At 44.1% G+C, this 18,699-nt stretch overlaps 1 protein-coding gene across 4 annotated transcripts; it reads left to right on the top strand.

Moving 5' to 3' along the window:
* Positions 1–252: 252 nt before the first annotated feature.
* On the top strand, positions 253–18,064 carry smarca4a (SWI/SNF related, matrix associated, actin dependent regulator of chromatin, subfamily a, member 4a). 4 transcript variants are annotated; one of them, XM_067477660.1, is made up of 34 exons: positions 253–411; positions 2,526–2,793; positions 3,024–3,156; positions 4,541–4,993; positions 5,741–5,839; positions 5,931–6,186; positions 6,457–6,583; positions 6,707–6,880; positions 7,042–7,215; positions 7,310–7,477; positions 7,574–7,624; positions 7,746–7,876; positions 8,127–8,193; positions 8,276–8,388; positions 8,558–8,705; positions 9,402–9,565; positions 9,651–9,717; positions 9,809–9,919; positions 10,015–10,257; positions 10,350–10,463; positions 11,762–11,869; positions 11,980–12,066; positions 12,193–12,239; positions 12,326–12,492; positions 12,574–12,737; positions 13,052–13,279; positions 14,718–14,795; positions 14,888–15,106; positions 15,312–15,574; positions 15,657–15,762; positions 15,865–15,966; positions 16,047–16,179; positions 16,283–16,422; positions 17,422–18,064. In XM_067477660.1, exons 2-34 carry the CDS (start codon positions 2,572–2,574, stop codon positions 17,452–17,454), a joined length of 4,890 nt encoding a protein of 1,629 aa, XP_067333761.1. In that variant the 5' UTR covers positions 253–411; positions 2,526–2,571; the 3' UTR covers positions 17,455–18,064. The 4 variants fall into 4 exon arrangements, with proteins under 4 accessions (XP_067333761.1, XP_067333759.1, XP_067333762.1 ...); XM_067477658.1 differs by having other exon boundaries at positions 13,052–13,318; XM_067477659.1 differs by lacking the exon at positions 253–411 and adding an exon at positions 627–645 and having other exon boundaries at positions 13,052–13,318.
* The last annotated feature ends 635 nt before the right edge of the window (positions 18,065–18,699 follow it).

Genomic DNA, 18,699 nt, shown 5'->3' with positions numbered 1-18,699 from the left:
GCATAAACCACACTAATAATTCAGGTACATGAAATGTATCCATGCTTCTACTGTGTAGTTGTAGTCAAACCTGTGAATATGATATTTGTAAGTGTGTAGTTGTGGATAACGTCCTTCACCTATTTCGGTTGGTAAATGACCGTCTCCTTCACAATAGCGTTAGCCGCTCTCCCATCCCCCACGCCGGCTTCTCGCTTTTTCCACCCTCCCTGGTACCTCCACTGTGTGCGGGTAGTGAGGCGGTGGATGGGGGCGCTGCAGAGCCGCACATGCCTGGCGACACGGGAGGAGGAGAAGGAGGGGGTGGAGGAAAAAAAACAACTGGGTCGGTCGGTCTTTGTTTCTGGCTGGGAGGAAAACTACGAGACGTTGAAAGCGGTGAAGCCTGAAACGTCAACGTTCGCCACTCGTGTAAGTCCGCTGTTATTCTGATATTGGCTCGTTGGCGTTTTGCGCGTGTGCAACGCTGCTCTTATGGGATAAATGTGCTTTTTGCGGTGGGTTTTTTCTCTGTGGAAAAAGACGAGACCGACATTACGGTGCTGCTGCTGTGGCGCGGCAGCGAGCAATGAATGAAAGTTGTTTTTGGAGACGGAGGTCTGAGCCAAGGGTACGGGAGGCGCGTGGGATCAATCATCCCTGCCGGTGAGGGATGTTTTCCCCGTTCACACGTCGCCGCTTCTGGGCAAACAAATCGGAAAAACACCAGTTTATTCAGCTTTATTGTCCTCAGACAGCATGGCCGGGGCTAGGCTAACTAACTAGCTAGCTAGCTAGCACGGTAGTCATCGTCAGCTGCCAGCTTATGTTGTTATGTTAGCTAATGCTAGCAGGCTAACGTTAGTCTGACCTGGGCTCTTCGTAAATTCCCGGCAGATTTTAAGCGGTTTTATACCTGTTATCAAGTGAATAGGAGCCAACTCGTGCCACATCGCAATACACTGAATGGCGAGTCAACGGTTTTCGACATAATGTAATGTAAATTACAGGATCCGGCCAGGCCCGGCTGACGCTAACAAAGCTACTAACGCTAATTGTTACTTGTGAGTAAATGTAAACATGATAGCAACAAGGCTGTCACGCTGCTTTTAGTGGGAGCAGCTGCTCTCATCGTCCCACTTCTGTTTTCTGTAAGCTCGTTTAAATGCGCTGTAGTTCTCTGATAAAGACATGAAGGGTTCTCTCTCTCTCTGTGTGTGTGTGTGTGCATTTGTATTTATATATATATATATATATATCTGAATTTATGTTGGAAAACGTTCTGCAGTGGTGATTGATCCTCATGAGGCAGGAATATCATTTACACAGTAGCATGATGATCTTTAGTTATGCTGAACTGTACTGCGTTATAACGAGGTGCTGCTGATGGTTAAAAAAATACATCACACAGCTAAATCAGATCCTCTCTGAAACAATATGAACACAAAGTGAACATTAGCACGAGTCACCCTGGATTATACTGACTAAGTCTTAGCTCAGTGTTCCTAATAAACCGACAAGTGGGGCATTAGTGTTTGTTCATCAGTTGACAGTTTGTCACAATGTGAGCTAACATTGAACAAATTCAAAAGGTACAGTTCACCACCTAGTACCATAAAAGCATCCATCCCTTCTTGTCACCGACTTTCTAAGTGCAGCACCAGTCGGTTGTCTGTTTATCTGATTGTGATTGTGCGAAAGTTGAATTGATACCACCAGTGAATCCACCACTGTGGTTTTCATTGTTAAGTCTATCTGTAACCGCTTATCCTGCTCCAGGTCATGGGTTGCTGGAGCCTATCCCAGTTGTTATTGGGTGAGAAGCCAGGGTCACCGGAGACATTTCTCCAGTGTCAGGGCCAACAGAGAGACATACACAGAGAGACATACACAGAGAGACATACACAGACAACCACTCACACCTACGGCAGTGTAGAGTCACCAGTTTACCTAACATGCATGTCTTTGGACTGGGGAGGAAACCCAGCTGACAGGTACATTTGAAACAGGAACCTTCTACCTGTGAGGCTGCTGTGCTAACCACTCCCCCACCGTGCTGCCTGCGTTTCAAAATCATAAATGTAAACTGTGCACAGAGACTGACTTGGTGATACGGTGCAGTGAAAACTAGAACTAAGAGTAGAGACAAATAGAAATAACAAGGAAACAAAATGGAATAAGGATATAGATTAATATACTTTCAGTCATTCAATAACATTGACTGATTCCAGCTTATAAAATCTGAGAATTATCGAATTATATTTTGGTAAATCGCTGGAAATGAACCCACATGATATTTTTGGTCAAAACCAAATAAACAGAGAAGGGGATCTTTGAATTTGGGAAATGATAGTGGACATTTTTTTAGTATCAGCTTACATATTAAAGAACATAATTAAAAAACGTCTTACTGGTCACTATATTAGTTCCACCTGCCTGTGGTGCAGTCATGCTGGACTGCATTATATGAAGAGGTGGGTCGTGTTGGGTTTTCTATGATTTAGTGGGATAATTTGTAAAATTTCTGTTGTCACCTGGCTTTCCAGGGGTACTTGGTGCTACTCGCTGCTGTCACACAGTTCTCCCTGAGAGATGTCCACTCCTGACCCCCCTATGGGAGGGACACCTCGGCCTGGACCCTCCCCAGGCCCAGGACCATCTCCAGGAGGCATGATGGGCCCGAGTCCAGGTCCCTCGCCGGGTTCAGCCCACAGCATGATGGGGCCCAGCCCAGGTCCTCCTGGATCTGGACACCCCCACCCTCCACAGGGACCCTCAGGATATCCTCAGGACAACATGCACCAGATGCACAAAGTACAGTTTTAATATTTTTTTATTCCTTTGCTTCCTTGCCTATATGAACATAGTTATAAAGTAATTAAAATCAGTAGCGCTTTCATTCTAACTTCTCACCTTGTGACTCATTTTGTTTTATCCTAATTTAAATAATTACTTCTACATCTCCAATAACAAAAACTGTATAAAAGTTGTAAAATGTATTTTTACTGGGTGTCATGCTTTCTTATTGTGCGTCTTTGAATCAGCCCATGGAAGCCATGCATGAGAAGGGAATGACTGACGACCCTCGCTACAGCCAGATGAAGGGCATGGGGATGAGACCAGGGGGCCACAGTGGGATGGGACCCCCACCCAGCCCCATGGACCAACACTCTCAGGGTAAGATGCCCCCCACTCACACTTTTATGTATATTCATGTATTTCAAGGTCTGTATTCAGCAGATGGCTTTGATTCTCATTACAAAATTGAAATTGCACACTAAACAATGAGTAGTCAGTAAAATGAAGGGTGTCATTCCTTCATTCATTCATTAACTACATCTACTACTACACTCTCACACACTCACACACACAAGCTTCACTATTTAGTTCACTGTTATGCAGCCAGTCAGACACACATACATTTCAACAAACATAAGGTTTGTTTTTTTTTCTTCTTTTTTTTCTCTTCTTTTTTAATAAAGGTTGAAGTTAAATATCTTGTTGCTGCTGTAAAGCTGCACATAGAACAGTTACACAGACATGGTGTAAGAGCAACAAGTGCCACATGTGTGAGTGGACTCATCAAGCTGGTTTCTCCTGCTGTTCATTTGGCAGTTGTGGGTGGGTGGGTGGGTGGGTGGGGGGGCTTCAGGCACTAACAAAGGCAACTGCAATCAGCATAGGAAGAGAGGGACTGACAGCAGTGTTAGCTGTATTAAAAATCTGTTTACAATATTGTGTATATGAGCAAATAAGGAGAATTTAAGTTGGCTGTATAGAAAATTTGATTCTAAATATTTATTTGTTCACCATATAATCCTCATCATGGCTTCTAGTTTACTGAGATTTTTTTTGTTTGTTTTTTTTTCATCATACTTGGACTCAGCTTCTCCGTGTCCTGTTCTCCACACTAACACATTTGGCTTTTTACTCTGGTCTGATGTTATTCCACACAAATTAGGCAGAAAAGGATCCTGCTGTGGTGATTTTATGGGTTTAAATTATGTTAAGGATCAAACCTAATGAGTAGGTGACGTCCATCACTCTGAAAAAAAGACATTTAAAGCCACTTGCTAAAGAGAAGAAAGGGAGATTTGAGGCAAGAACACATTCTTGCATCAAGCTCATTGTTTATATTGAACAGGCGACAAGAATGTTGGGAGAGCAAATCAGACTCTTTGTCTGCATAAACAACCAATTCAAACTGCTTTTTATGCTGAAATGCATAATCACCCCACCATCTGTTTGGTTACTGATGTACCAGCACTACTACAAACTCTGTTTTCCTGCACACTACGACAGCAGGACAGTGTCAGATTTACACTGCGAAGAGAGGGTTTTTGTGAAGCGCAGTTTTACACGGAGAAAGCACCATTTTGTTCCAGACAGAGGCCAACACTGCGGAAGAAGTGTTATGTTTTTTATTACAGCTGCAGCTAAACTAATGCTACTCGGTGTCTTAAATATTAATCTGGGTACATTTGCCTCAGTTGTTTAAAAGCTAATTAGCGCATTGCCTGAATCAGGTTATGGCATCATGCATTTGTCCTGTCCTCCCCAGGTTACCCCTCTCCACTAGGAGGCTCAGAGCACGCTCCGAGCCCTGTGCCGGCCAATGGCCCTCCTTCTGGCCCAATGATGCCTGGAGGTCCTTCTGGGCCTGTGACTGGGCCTATGGAGGGCAGTGCCGACCCCAATCAGGGCATGGGTCAAACTAATCGCGGAGGCCCCCCTGGGCCCGGTGGGCCAGGAGGTGTAGGCGGAGGGCCTGGTGGCGCTGGTGGACCCACTCCTTTCAACCAGAACCAGCTGCACCAACTCCGGGCCCAGATTATGGCCTACAAGATGCTGGCACGCAATCAGGCCTTACCAGAGCATCTGCAGATGGCTGTGCAGGGGAAGAGGCCGATGCCAGGGATGCAGCAACAGCCGATGCCCAACATGCCCCCTTCTACAGGCCCTGGGGGTGGGCCTGGGCCGGGACCAGCTCAGGCCAACTACAACAGACCGCATGGTAAGTTAGTGAAGCCTGACTGGAAGAATTTTGTGTGTTCTACAGCACAGACTGACTACGTCAAAACATTCATATTTTTATGTGAACCTGCAATTAATAAGAAAGTTGGCTATCAAGAGGAAGCTCTGACATGGTTAATGAAGAAGTATTTCAGATTCTGAACCATTTCTTGGCTAGGAATCAACGTGAAGCTGATCAGTCATTTACCGTGTTAAGTACTTTGGTCAAAGCTCATATTAACTTGAGTTTTCTCCACTGAAGCTTTTATTCAGATGACTCATGTGAATTTGGTCAACTCACCAGCAGCTTGTTCCAGCAAATCAACCTGTAGCTGTTGTTCACTTCTGCCTCAAGTTCCCAGCAAAACAATGCTGAATAAGTAACAAGGTCATAGTTCATTAGTGGAGAACATTTATAGTTCTGGGTTGAACCTACTCAGAGGCTTCACAAGTGGAATGAGGAGGCATCTCCAACCCTTCTGCCTGGTTTGACAATGATCAGCTTCAGATTAATTTCTGACCTTTTATTTTACGCGTTAGAACACGTGTTGTGTTTCTAAATTCTCAAACTTTTTGATTCTATCCGGGGTTTCATGAAAAATACCATTTTCACTCTGTATCCCCACCTATTAGTAACAGAGGCCATGAACAAAAGAAACATCTGAGAGCTCAACAGAGACCTCTGGTGGTTGAACAATCATTTATTTTCATCTGTCTCAACATTTGCGTAATGTTCATCTTGGTGCAGGCATTGTTGGTCCCAACATGGCGCCTCCTGGTCCTGCTGGAGTCCCCCCAGGCATGCAAGGCCAGCCTACCAATGGACCCCCTAAATCGTGGCCTGAGGGTAAACTGTGCTCGGTGGCTCACTTCTGTCAGGACTCTGTTTTTATGTGCACCTGAATAAAAACTGATGATCTCTGCTTCCTCTCCTCCAGGACCAATGGTGAACGCTGCTGCTCCCTCCAACCCTCCTCAGAAACTAATTCCTCCTCAACCCACTGGCAGACCCTCTCCTGCTCCTCCCTCTGTGCCCCCTGCTGCCTCTCCTGTAATGCCCCCTCAGACACAGTCCCCAGGGCAGCCTGCCCAGCCTCCTCCAATGATGCTACACCAGAAGCAAAACCGCATTACCCCCATCCAAAAACCCCGTGGGCTGGACCCAGTGGAAATACTTCAAGAGAGAGAATACAGGTGAGACATGGTGGAGACTCATGTCTCTGTAGCTGGTGTCCTACTCAGCCAAAGATTGTTTATCAGGCAAGATGCTCCACTCTGTAGCACAGCTGTGTGTTTCCGTAGTTCCAGAAGATCCAAGAGAAGGATACATTTTACTCTTGTGATTCCTGCAGTTATGGATGGAGTTATTTTACATGTGTTGTGCAGATGATCATTCGGAAGGTGACAAAACAGTTTTTCTTTTGTGGTTGTTATTGATACCGATTTCATTTTATGTTGTGTTAGGCTACAGGCCCGTATCGCTCACCGTATCCAGGAGCTGGAGCACTTGCCGGGGTCTTTAGCTGGGGACCTGCGCACAAAGGCCACTATTGAGCTGAAGGCCCTCAGGCTGCTCAACTTCCAGAGACAGGTAGATGTGCACTTTGACAAGTGCCTCTTGTTTATTTAAGCAGTGCACTGGTCACTGGCATGTGTTTTCACAAATGAAATAATGAATAAATACATTATCAGAAACTTTTTTTTGTCCCTACAGTTGCGTCAAGAGGTGGTGGTGTGCATGCGTCGTGACACTGCTTTGGAAACCGCCCTCAATGCTAAGGCCTACAAACGCAGCAAACGTCAGTCCCTGCGTGAAGCCCGCATCACTGAGAAGCTTGAGAAACAGCAAAAGATTGAGCAGGAGCGGAAACGTCGCCAGAAACACCAGGTGGGAAAAGACAGATGCGTGTGGATTAAAGTGGGGCAGTTTAGTTTAGTTTAGTCAGTTTAGTTTTTTCTGCTCTAATTATTTTGTCGCAGGAAAAGTAACATTTTTAAATGAATGAATTTGACACATTATTTAATGGCAGTGGCGTCTTCTGTTGATAGGAATACCTCAACAGCATCCTGCAGCACGCCAAGGACTTTAAGGAGTATCACCGCTCCATCACAGCCAAGATCCAGAAGGCCACTAAAGCCGTCTCCACCTACCACGCCAACACAGAGCGTGAGCAGAAGAAGGAGAATGAACGCATTGAAAAGGAGCGAATGAGGAGGCTGATGGTGAGACTGTGTCATATTACGGGAGTTTGCATTCAGTCTGAGGGGGCGGTTCCATCAGTCAGCATTTGACCTTTCGGTGTGACTCTTTCCTCAGGCTGAAGATGAAGAAGGTTATCGTAAACTTATCGACCAGAAGAAAGACAAGCGTCTGGCTTACCTGCTGCAGCAGACAGACGAGTACGTGGCCAACCTCACTGAGCTGGTGCGTGCACACAAGGCTGCACAGGCTCTCAAAGAGAAGAAAAAGAAGAAGAAAAAGAAGGTAAATGTTTGTAGCGGGTGTCTAAAATGTGGCTTTTGCGTTATTAATTTTCTTTCCATTTAATACACATACTTCAAATTTGTTTGACATTTTCAGAAGCCAGAAGCAGCAGAGGGTGGTGCTCCTGCTCTGGGACCTGACGGAGAGGTGAGTTCTGAAAGTACAGAATAAATTATCAGGACAAATACCAATTTACAACATTTGAAAATATTCTTCCATTTAAATCTAACTGGATCGGCTTTAAAACACGTTTTTGTTCTTGTCCCAGCCTTTAGATGAGACCAGTCAGATGAGCGACCTGCCGGTGAAGGTCATTCACGTGGACAGTGGAAAGATCCTGACTGGCGTCGATGCACCTAGGGCTGGTCAGCTGGAGGCCTGGCTCGAAATGAACCCAGGGTGAGTGTCATGTGTTCCCCGTGGTTTTAGCGCAGCGCAGGGCTGATTACAGATCAGTCTGATGCCGAAAGTGACACTTCAGTTCCAGGAAAGCTTTTATTTTGATGTGTCCCCATGTGGTAGGAGGAGGGATTTCATCAGAAATCATCCTCAAAGCTTTGTTTTAGCATAGAGAACTTTCATCCTTCAGCAGAACAGAAATGACTCACGACATCTTGTAATCGTATCTTTATATGTGAAACATTTTCAGATATGAAGTGGCGCCGCGTTCAGACAGTGAAGACAGTGGTTCAGAGGAGGAAGAGGAGGAGGACGAGGTGAGTGACACGGTAAATAAAATTCTCACTTGTAATTTCCTGGCAAATGGTTTCTGTAGGACTCTTTGTTATTTTTTGTCAGGAGGAAGAAGATGAGCAACCTCAGCCTTCTTCAGCTTCAACAGAGGACAAGAAGAAGATTCCTGACCCTGACAGCGAGGATGTGTCTGAAGTGGACGTCATGCACATCATTGAGTACGATGAAAGCATTGGGATGTTTTTATTCGATTCTGTTCCAACTTTGACTGCGGCAGCTTCAAAGTAGTCGTTTCTGTGTCTGGGTCTTGTCGCACAAAGATTCCTTTAAGTCACACGGTCTCTGTGCATCTCTAACATTCTGTGTTTGGTCTGCCCCCCCCCCCAGACACGCCAAGCAGGATGTAGACGACGAGTACAGCAGTGCATCTTTCAATCGAGGCCTGCAGTCCTACTACGCCGTGGCTCACGCTGTCACCGAGAAAGTGGATAGACAGTCCTCACTGCTGATCAACGGGCAGCTCAAGCAATACCAGGTACGAGTCTGAGGATGTGTGTGCTCTGTCTGCGACCATCACGATGTTGAGTTTTCGTATGTTGCATTATCATCATGAGCTAGAAAGCTTTAGTATGTTCTGCTTGAGCCACCTGAAAGAACTGCAGGGAAATGAATTCTAGGCCATTATGATGGTCATTATGATTTTAGCTGGTCAAATATATAATTCAATGTAAATTGAATTTGTTGTCTCATCTGCCAGATCCTATAAGTAAAAACACAGTTGTTTGGTGCGTTGAGGAAGGAGGCAGAAAGGGAAGTGGTTGGGTCGTGGTTCCCGAAAGAGCCAACCCTCAGTGCAGTGTTTCAAATTTTAAGAGCCACACAACTAGTCTCAATTACATAATTGCGAACACAAAACATGTGTCAAGAAGGAGCAGTTCACCCCATTCCATTAGTTTGACAGCTTTAGTTACGTTACAGATCAACATTTTTACATTCAGACCAAATTAATTAACTACCTAACTGTATATATAAGTAGAACACAAGCAGATTTTTTTTTTTAAAGCAGTTAGTAACTGTTTCATTGTTTAATTTTTCCTGCACAAACACCAAACTTAATGAACTGAAATGCAACATTGTGTTGGAGAAGTTTGACTTTCTGAGTGTTTATTGAAATGGAAGCACACGGTAATGATGTGAGTAACCTGAAGCTAACTGTCCCTTTGCTCCTCAGATCAAAGGTCTGGAGTGGCTGGTGTCGCTTTACAACAACAACTTGAATGGCATCCTGGCCGATGAGATGGGTCTAGGAAAAACGATCCAGACCATCGCCCTCATTACTTACCTCATGGAGTACAAGCGCCTCAACGGACCCTTCCTCATTATTGTACCTCTCTCGTGAGTTTAAATGCTTCTTCCTCGCGAGCTAATCAGTCGGAGTTGTGCTTTCATGTTTATGACCAGAGTTGTGTTTTGCTTCCAGAACTCTATCAAACTGGGTCTATGAGTTTGATAAGTGGGCACCATCCGTCGTGAAGGTCTCCTACAAGGTTAGCGGCGCTGACTTGGACAATCGGTTTTGATTTGGCTGATTCGTGCATGATGTCGAACACGAACTGATTCCTTTCCTCTCTCTTTCAGGGATCTCCAGCTGCTCGTCGTTCATTTGTTCCCATCTTGCGCAGCGGCAAGTTTAACGTGCTGCTCACCACATATGAGTACATCATCAAAGATAAGCAAGTGCTCGCAAAGGTAGGAAAGCATCATTTACGTTAAATGTCTAAACATTAACATTTATACTGTCGTATAAACAGTCTGTTAAACTTGTCTGTTATTCTTTCCCAAAGATCCGTTGGAAGTACATGATTGTGGACGAGGGCCATCGTATGAAGAACCACCACTGTAAGCTGACCCAGGTCTTGAACACACACTACTTGGCTCCACGCCGTCTGCTGCTCACAGGAACTCCACTGCAGAACAAACTACCTGAGCTTTGGGCCCTGCTCAACTTCCTGCTGCCCACCATCTTCAAGAGCTGCAGCACCTTCGAACAGTGGTTCAATGCTCCCTTTGCCATGACTGGAGAGAAGGTGAGTTATGGTCTGTGTGTTGTGGGGGGGGGGTTATCTGTGTCGATGGTGAACTCATTCGCTTCGCCTTCCTACTCGCGTTTTTCTTTAAGGTTGACCTGAATGAAGAAGAGACCATCCTGATCATTCGACGTTTACACAAGGTGCTTCGACCTTTCCTGCTGCGACGACTCAAGAAAGAAGTGGAAGCCCAGTTGCCAGAGAAGGTCACTTAATTAACTTCCTACTTCCTCACTTTGGTTTCTCCCAAATGAATTATTCACAGCTCTGAGTCTTGTAGAAGCAGTGGTTATTTCTTTCTGATTTATTTTGAGTCTTTACAATGAAATGAACATTAATCATACTTATCAGTGCATCTTTGTAACATTTACAGTCAGTGCTCCAGTACATGATGAGCCATGTCCTCTCAAGTAAAACCAAGAGGAAGTAGGTGAAAGCCAAAGCTTGTTTTATAGCCCTACTTTGTATTTGTGTAGGCTTATGGCATCATCCTAATCTCGGTCCTATTTTAGACAAATAAGTCAATAAATTAAGATATCAACGAGTCCTCCAAGCTAAAAACAAACTATAGCACAGCTCCTACTAAGCAACTTCTTCAACAGTAATATGATCTGTGGTATGAAACGGCTTTTTATGGTTAAAATCGGTGAACAGACTTACAAGATGTAATGAATAGCAGTTTGCATCTGATCTGGAAATCCCCAGTTTCAAAAGACAAATATTGGTAAATGGCTTGACCACACGATCAATATAGCTCTTGGGTGATGACAGATCGAACCCATCGGCCTGCCGATCGTTTCCCGTACAATCATAGATCGTTTCCACCCAAACACGTGGTATTGAGGTTAATAATGGACTGTTAACATCATCCGTAGCACTTTTAAAGGAATCCTATTATATATCATCTCTCACTACACTGTTTACTATCCTCCATGTGTCTTACATACTGATGCATCCTTTTTTTATTAATTTATTTTCGGCTTATTTATTTTTACTTCAGTTATTTAAGGCTTTTGTTTTGCATATAGACGACATAGATAAATAGGCCACCTGGGTCTTTTCACTTTCTAACTGTGGTTTAACCTTGGCTCAGTCTACATTTAGCAGTTTTTATTTCATTACTTGCAGCTAATTATTTAAATGGCTACAATTTTATCAGTTTTGCCAGATGTTTAAGATTTTTATTTGACTTCTTTTTTTTTTTCATTTGAGTAATTTAACCACACCCTTTGGTTATTTAAGCCAAAACTATTTCAGCTTTTTAAATAGTTACCTGTCCACTATTTCAACTTCTAGATTTCTGAAACTGTCATTTGCACAAATATGCAGATCTATACATTAACTCAGAAATGCATACATGTTGGATTAGTCCTAAGATAGGACTTGGCTTTGATGTTTTCTCCTTGACTCCTTGATTTGTGCTGCCTTGTACCTCACTTGTAAGTCGCTTTGGATAAAAGCTAAATGACTAAATGTAAGTCTTTCCATTCTTTGGCGTTTTTAGGTGGAGTATGTGATAAAATGCGACATGTCAGCTCTACAGAGGGTTTTGTATAGACACATGCAGGCCAAGGGAGTGTTGCTGACAGATGGGTCAGAAAAAGACAAGAAGGTAAGAAGATTTCACTGGTGGAACCACATTTTGTGCAGGTTCTGAGGATAATAGAAATGTTGTTTTAAACATTTTTGGGAACTAACTGTTTTCCTCTTTGAATCATCCAGGGTAAAGGTGGAACCAAGACTCTGATGAACACTATCATGCAACTGAGGAAGATCTGTAACCACCCCTACATGTTCCAGCACATTGAGGTACCAGAGATGAGCTCCACCACCTTAAACACTGGTTTCCCCCCGAGTTGACTGTATTAAAGCAGTAAATGACACGATACAGAGCAAAGTGGTTTCATTTCTGGCTTGTTTCTTTTTGTTTTGCAGGAGTCTTTCTCTGAGCACCTCGGTTTTTCTGGAGGAATTGTAACTGGGTATGTAAACCTTGATTTGTTTATACTTTTACAACTCTTACTTGCGTGCAAGATATTTTTTGCTCATATTCTTTCTGTGTGTGTAGACCTGACCTGTACCGCGCCTCCGGAAAGTTTGAGTTGCTGGATCGAATCTTACCCAAGCTACGGGCCACCAATCACAAAGTACTGCTCTTCTGTCAAATGACCTCACTCATGACTATAATGGAAGACTACTTTGCGTACCGCAACTTTAAGTACCTGCGTCTGGACGGTGAGACTCGTGTGATATAAGTAATATTCGGGCTCTCGTGTTCGGAGTTGCACGTTATAACATTCCGATGTCCTCCCACAGGAACCACTAAAGCAGAAGACCGTGGCATGTTGCTCAAGACGTTCAATGACCCAGCTTCTGAGTACTTCATCTTCCTGCTCAGTACCAGGGCAGGAGGTCTGGGTCTCAACCTGCAGTCTGCTGACACCGTGATTATCTTTGACAGTGACTGGAACCCACATCAGGTACTCAAATGCCAACATATCAATAGAGGTGGCACCGGTAGCAAACATAATATACTGAATATAACATAATGAAAAAGGTCAACTGGAGCCATACAAGAGCGCAGACTATGAAAAACAAGAAGTAAGGGGGTGAATTAAGGTGATGATCGGGGCCCTGCTGTGCTGCATTAACTGGTGAAACAGTTGCCTGATGATGACTGCTTTCATTTGCAGCTTAGCAACCTGGAAACTCTAAATCTATATGTATGCGGCGCATGCAGCAGATCACATTTGTTGTTTTGTTGGCTAAACCAATCGTGTGCATTCTTCTACAGGACTTGCAGGCCCAAGACCGAGCCCACCGCATTGGTCAGCAGAACGAGGTGCGCGTGCTCCGTCTCTGCACCGTCAACAGCGTGGAGGAGAAGATCCTGGCGGCAGCCAAGTACAAACTGAACGTGGACCAGAAGGTCATCCAGGCCGGCATGTTCGACCAGAAGTCCTCAGGCTATGAGCGCCGGGCCTTCTTACAGGCCATTCTGGAGCACGAGGAGCAGGACGAGGTCGGGGCTCGAGGAGGCTGCCGCGCTAGGGGGGCGTGGGTGGGTGTGATCTGAACCTGTTCCTACATCGCCCACCCACCCACATCCGCCTGTGCACTGCCCCACCTCTTCATTCTCTCCAGTTTTTCTTCTCCTCCTCTGTCTCTTTTCCTTACTTCTCTCTTTTCTCGGGATTTGTGAGCTTTCATCAGCCCAGACTTTTATGAATTTCTGCTTCTGCACAAACCTTTGATGGTTAATATGACACTTTATCTTCTACACTAACATAACGTTTACCTTTTTCTTTTTTTTTTTCCCCCCCTCGTTTTTGCACAAAATATTTTTGACACTTATTTACTTAGTGTTTTTTCTAGTACTGAATATGAAGAGATGTAACAGAGATTAGTGATTTCCAATGTCTACATGGAGTAAAGAGTTATACACAATGGGGTCCAAAAGTCTAAATCCAGCAGGAAAACCTGTGATTTTTTGGGGGGGAAATATTGAAAACATTTGAGAATTTGGAGACACATGAAGTTCAAACATGTAAAATAAAGAGCAGCCATGTTTTTTTACCTGTCATGAAAATGGCTGCAGTGTCTGATTTGATTTTACTACGCTTGATGTATTGACCTACTGATGCTGTGGACACTGTCAGTGCCTGATCGGGATCTTTTGACAAAACTGATCTAGTTTCCACACACTGTTGGAGCCATGCAATAATAATAATTATTATTATTGTTGTTGTTGTTATTATTATTATCTCCACCAAACAGATGCGAATGTAAAAGTAACAAACAAAAGCAAAAATATCACCACTAGTTAAAGAAACGGTACTAATAAGAAGTCCAGTGACTGCTGAAACGCCGAATGCCAACTCAAGTGCACTTGGAGCACAGATTTAAAACATTCCCTACATGTTGCAGCTCTAATGTAGGAAGACTGTTCTGGAGTCGGGGGGCTTCCACTGCAAAGGCCTGGTCGCTCTTGCGTTTGCAGTTTTGACATGGGATTCTAAGAATAGGTGATTTGAAGATCTCAGTGGTCTGACTAGTTTATAATAATCTAAAAGCCCAGAACCGTATTGTGGAGTCTGACCAGTCAAAGGTTAATAAACAAACAATGTGCTTGAAATCAATTGTGCTTGACTGGGGGCCCGTGCAGCATGAAGAGACCAGGCTAATGTGATCATGTTTGCATGTGCCGCTGCGTTTTGAACTAGCCCGATCGAGTGATACTAACTAAACAGCAGATTACTAGTCCAGCCTTGAACTGATAGAAGCATAGTGAGCGTTTCCAGATCACTACAAGAGGAGAAACTCGTTTTAACTACTGAACTGGCTTTAGACCTTTGGACCTGAATGTGTAGATGGATCATTGGTGCAGAGACTTGGCTCTGAAGTGCCACATAAATGTGTCTTTATTATCTTCTCACTGAATTTGTTTCATTCGTCTGCAGGAGGAAGACGAAGTGCCCGATGATGAGACTGTCAATCAGATGATTGCCAGAAGTGAAGAGGAGTTTGAGCAGTTCATGGTTTGGCCCCCTCCCACATTAACTAGTAAATGCTGGAAATTGTATAATGTGACTCCGCTAACCGTCTGCTGTGCTGATTTGGTTTGTTCCAGCGCATGGATCTAGACAGACGTCGCGAAGACGCCCGCAACCCTAAGAGAAAACCCCGCCTGATGGAGGAGGACGACCTGCCTGGCTGGATTTTGAAAGATGATGCCGAGGTGGAGAGGCTGACCTGTGAGGAAGAGGAGGAGAAGATGTTTGGCAGAGGATCGCGCCAGAGGAAGGAGGTGGACTACAGTGACTCTCTCACTGAGAAACAATGGCTCAAGGTGGGAAAAAGAAGCCTCTTTGAATCTTGGCGACCAACGGTTATGAACTATTCAGAACTTTATCAAAGTGTAAATGTGTTGCAGTGTTATTGTAGCTTATGAATTGGAGCAAAGATATCACGACTATTTAAGCTCATCCTGAATAAGATCACGTAAAGCCCAAAATTGAAGTTATCTATAGCGACCGTCTGATTTCTCTTCACAGGCCATAGAGGAGGGTAATCTAGAAGACATCGAGGAAGAAGTGCGACACAAAAAGACAACAAGAAAGCGCAAGAGAGACCGCGACCATGACAGCGGCCCGGCCACGCCGAGCTCCAGCGGCGGCCGAGGTCGAGACAAAGACGAGGAGGTGAAAAAAGCAAAGAAGCGCGGCCGTCCACCGGCTGAGAAACTCTCTCCCAACCCTCCTTCCCTCACCAAGAAGATGAAGAAGATCGTGGATGCTGTCATCAAGTACAAGGACGGGTGAGAACATGGTTCAGAAATGCTACCTTTGAAACACTAACAGTGATGAAACTAAGACCTCGGCCTCTCTGTGCCTCTGTAGAAATGGGCGACAGCTCAGCGAAGTGTTCATCCAGCTGCCGTCTCGCAAAGAGCTGCCCGAGTACTACGAGCTGATCCGCAAACCTGTGGACTTCAGAAAGATCAAGGTGCAGAAAAATGGGGGTTTTTTTAGCCTGTTTTGTGTTTTCATCATGTCATTATCTCCTGTGAGTTTTCAATGCTGCTTCCTGTTCACCTCCTTCCTTCAGGAGAGGATCCGCAGCCATAAGTACCGCAGCCTCAACGACCTGGAGAAGGATGTGATGCTGCTGTGTCAAAATGCCCAGACCTTCAACCTGGAGGGGTCTCTGGTGAGTTCTTTGTGACGCACACGCACTAGTCATTTGAAGAAAAGTCCGGGTTACTGAGCCCTTATCTTTCCTCTCCTCAGATCTACGAGGACTCCATTGTGCTGCAGTCCGTCTTCACCAGCGTGAGGCAGAAGATTGAAAAGGACGACGAGAGTGAAGGAGAGGACAGCGAGGAAGAGGAGGAGGAGGCAGACGAAGGCTCGGAGTCTGAATGTGAGAATCAACAACACTAAAAACAGCGTGTGTATTTTTACACTGGAACCACATCAGACATTATTAACATCATTCTGTGTTTTGTGTTCGATTCTTCCTCCAGCTCGTTCAGTGAAGGTGAAGATTAAGTTGAGCCGGAAAGAAAAGGGGGATAGAGGAGGAAAAAGCCAGCGACGAAGGGGCCGCGGCTCCCGGGCTAAACCTGTGGTGAGCGACGATGACAGCGAGGAAGAGCAGGAGGAGGTGAGACACGTTCACACGCAAGCGCATCGGTGTTAAAGCCTGAACCGACACAGCTAAAGCTTTCTGACCTGCATTAGTCCAACTGCAGAATAAAACTCACAACAATTTCATTAAGAAAATATTCACTAGTTCTAGATGTTTAAATCATTAACTTCAAATCTACGAAGCACTTAAAAAGATTTAGACCTGTAGTTTTCCCCACAAAGAAATAGTTGTACTGTTGGTATTGTAGTATTTTATTCCTATAGAAAGCAACACGTGGGCAATGAACATAACTTCTTATTGGACGTAATTATCAAGTCGACACCGGCTCTGATGACACTGGTGGAATGTAACTAAGTACATTTCACTATTGTAGTGTGAAGGTAGATGTACATACATTTTAACTGAGAGGGAACTCGTGGTTTTTACACGAACCAAAGGAGTAAAACCTGAAGCTTTAATATTAATTAAACCTTCTAGCCGTAGGTACAAGTAGAGCTGAAAGTATTAGATTTATTAGTTATTGAAATGTATTTCAATAGATACTTCAAATTTCCAATACTCAAAATATTACTTTAGATTTATTGAACTGATATTTTGTGTAGAAAAACCAAGTATTTCCTGTTACAGCGGCTTTTTGCTGCTTTTAAATCTTTTTAGTGTTTAAATTCTTTTGAGGTCTAGATAAAACGGAGAAGCTGTGAACTCACGGTTTCCTAATGAGTCATTGAGGAAGAAAATCAGCAAATTAGTCGTTGATTTTAAAAAAAAAATACCTGCACTTCTGTATAAGATGGTTGAGGTGAAGCTATTGTAGCCCAACACGGCCGTGATGCTGCTCACACATTACCACACGTATCAGCAATAATCATCACTTTTAAAGCCTTTTGACCGAAGTCTCAGGACTTAAATGTGTGAATTGTACCGGGACGTTCTCACAGCAGGACATTTGCCTGAGTTAAGGATCTGAATAAAGACGTATAGTAAACCGACTTGTTTCCTGCCTCTTTGTTTCAGGAGCGTTCGGCCAGCGGCAGCGAGGACGACTGAAGTAAATCCCCCCTGATTGGACCAACAACCCACTCGGCTACTTGACTGGACTTTATATGTTTTACTTAGATACAGCTGGGAGACAGTCAGGCAGTGGAAATGGGCTAGTTTTACCTAGATGAGCTGATTTTTAGTGAGACTATTGTATTCTCATTAAACCATTAATTAAAAAGATATGAACCTTTCACTCCCATATTTAACGATTTTCCCAGTATGAATAGTAGTTTCTTTGCCTTTTTTCTTTTCTCCTGTACGTGGAAACGCAGCCGAGCCCGACTTATAGACTGATCATGAAGACAGCTGTTTTTAAGTGGTATTCATTTTGTCGTCTTTTACTTTGAGACAAAGCCTCCACGAACCGGGAGCCACTGCGTTGGCTGAAGTCCCTTTCTGAATGCATGTCGTGCGTGTCTGTGGAAATGCACCTGGATGTGTCTTCACTATTATCTCTGTGTTTAATTTAAGACTACAGGCGGGATCACGGTACCTCCCACCCTGCAGCCTCTCCCTCTCAGGTTTTGTATGTAAAGGGGGGGGAAGGGATGGGACCATTTTCTCGTGTCGGTGTCACTGGATTCCAAAAAGTACAATAAAGGCATCTCATAATTAATCTGTCTGAGCTATTTTCCTTTTTTGCTCTACAGTCATCATGTCTGTGCACTAGATGGTGCAGAGAGAACAGGCTGCATCCATCCAGTTACATCAAGGATTTAAGTGGTGGAAAACAACAAAGTCTCACACGTTTTCATACAGATGTTGTGTTGATGATAGGAGTCAGGCCACTGACTGGAGGCCACTTCCTGGTCTTCTCCATCCCAAAGATTCTCAGTTGGTTTAAGGGCTGGACTCATCGTTAATCATCGTGAAATATACCTGAAAAACGTGGTCAGTATATTCAGGTAGTTGGCTACTCATTACATCCGGGCCTTATAACTAGTTGCCATAGGAGACGTATTAATAAGTGCAGTATTTATCTGATGGAGGCCTCTCACCATGTAGTATTTTCTCTAATAGTGTATTTAATTACTACTTCAGGCTACTTGTTTACCTTCAAATACACAAAACCGAATATGCTGTTCAAACGACAAGGAAACTCGGGTGAACTCATTTTATGTTACGTTTCCTGTCACCATGGAAACGTAAAGCCGCGTCACAGCCATGTCCTTCTTAGTTTTTCACTTTTACTCCCACTCTCTGCTGTTTATAATTCAAACTGGTGATTTGGTGGATGAAGCTTTGAAAGAA

The sequence above is a fragment of the Channa argus genome, chromosome 15 (genome assembly GCF_033026475.1).
Source record: "Channa argus isolate prfri chromosome 15, Channa argus male v1.0, whole genome shotgun sequence".
Lineage (NCBI taxonomy): Eukaryota > Metazoa > Chordata > Actinopteri > Anabantiformes > Channidae > Channa > Channa argus.
The sequence above is the reverse complement of the archived record's forward strand: the minus strand, read 5'-3'. Positions and strand labels throughout refer to the sequence as shown.

What these genes read in the sequence shown, in the direction of transcription:
- smarca4a (XM_067477658.1), top strand. Translation starts at nt 2,572, where the DNA reads ATGTCCACTCCTGACCCCCCTATGGGAGGGACACCTCGGCCTGGACCC. An exon ending in TCTGGAGGAATTGTAACTGG is followed by an intron (nt 12,240 to 12,325) that starts GTATGTAAACCT and finishes CTGTGTGTGTAG; the next exon opens with ACCTGACCTGTACCGCGCCT. An exon ending in AGGAGTTTGAGCAGTTCATG is followed by an intron (nt 14,796 to 14,887) that starts GTTTGGCCCCCT and finishes GGTTTGTTCCAG; the next exon opens with CGCATGGATCTAGACAGACG.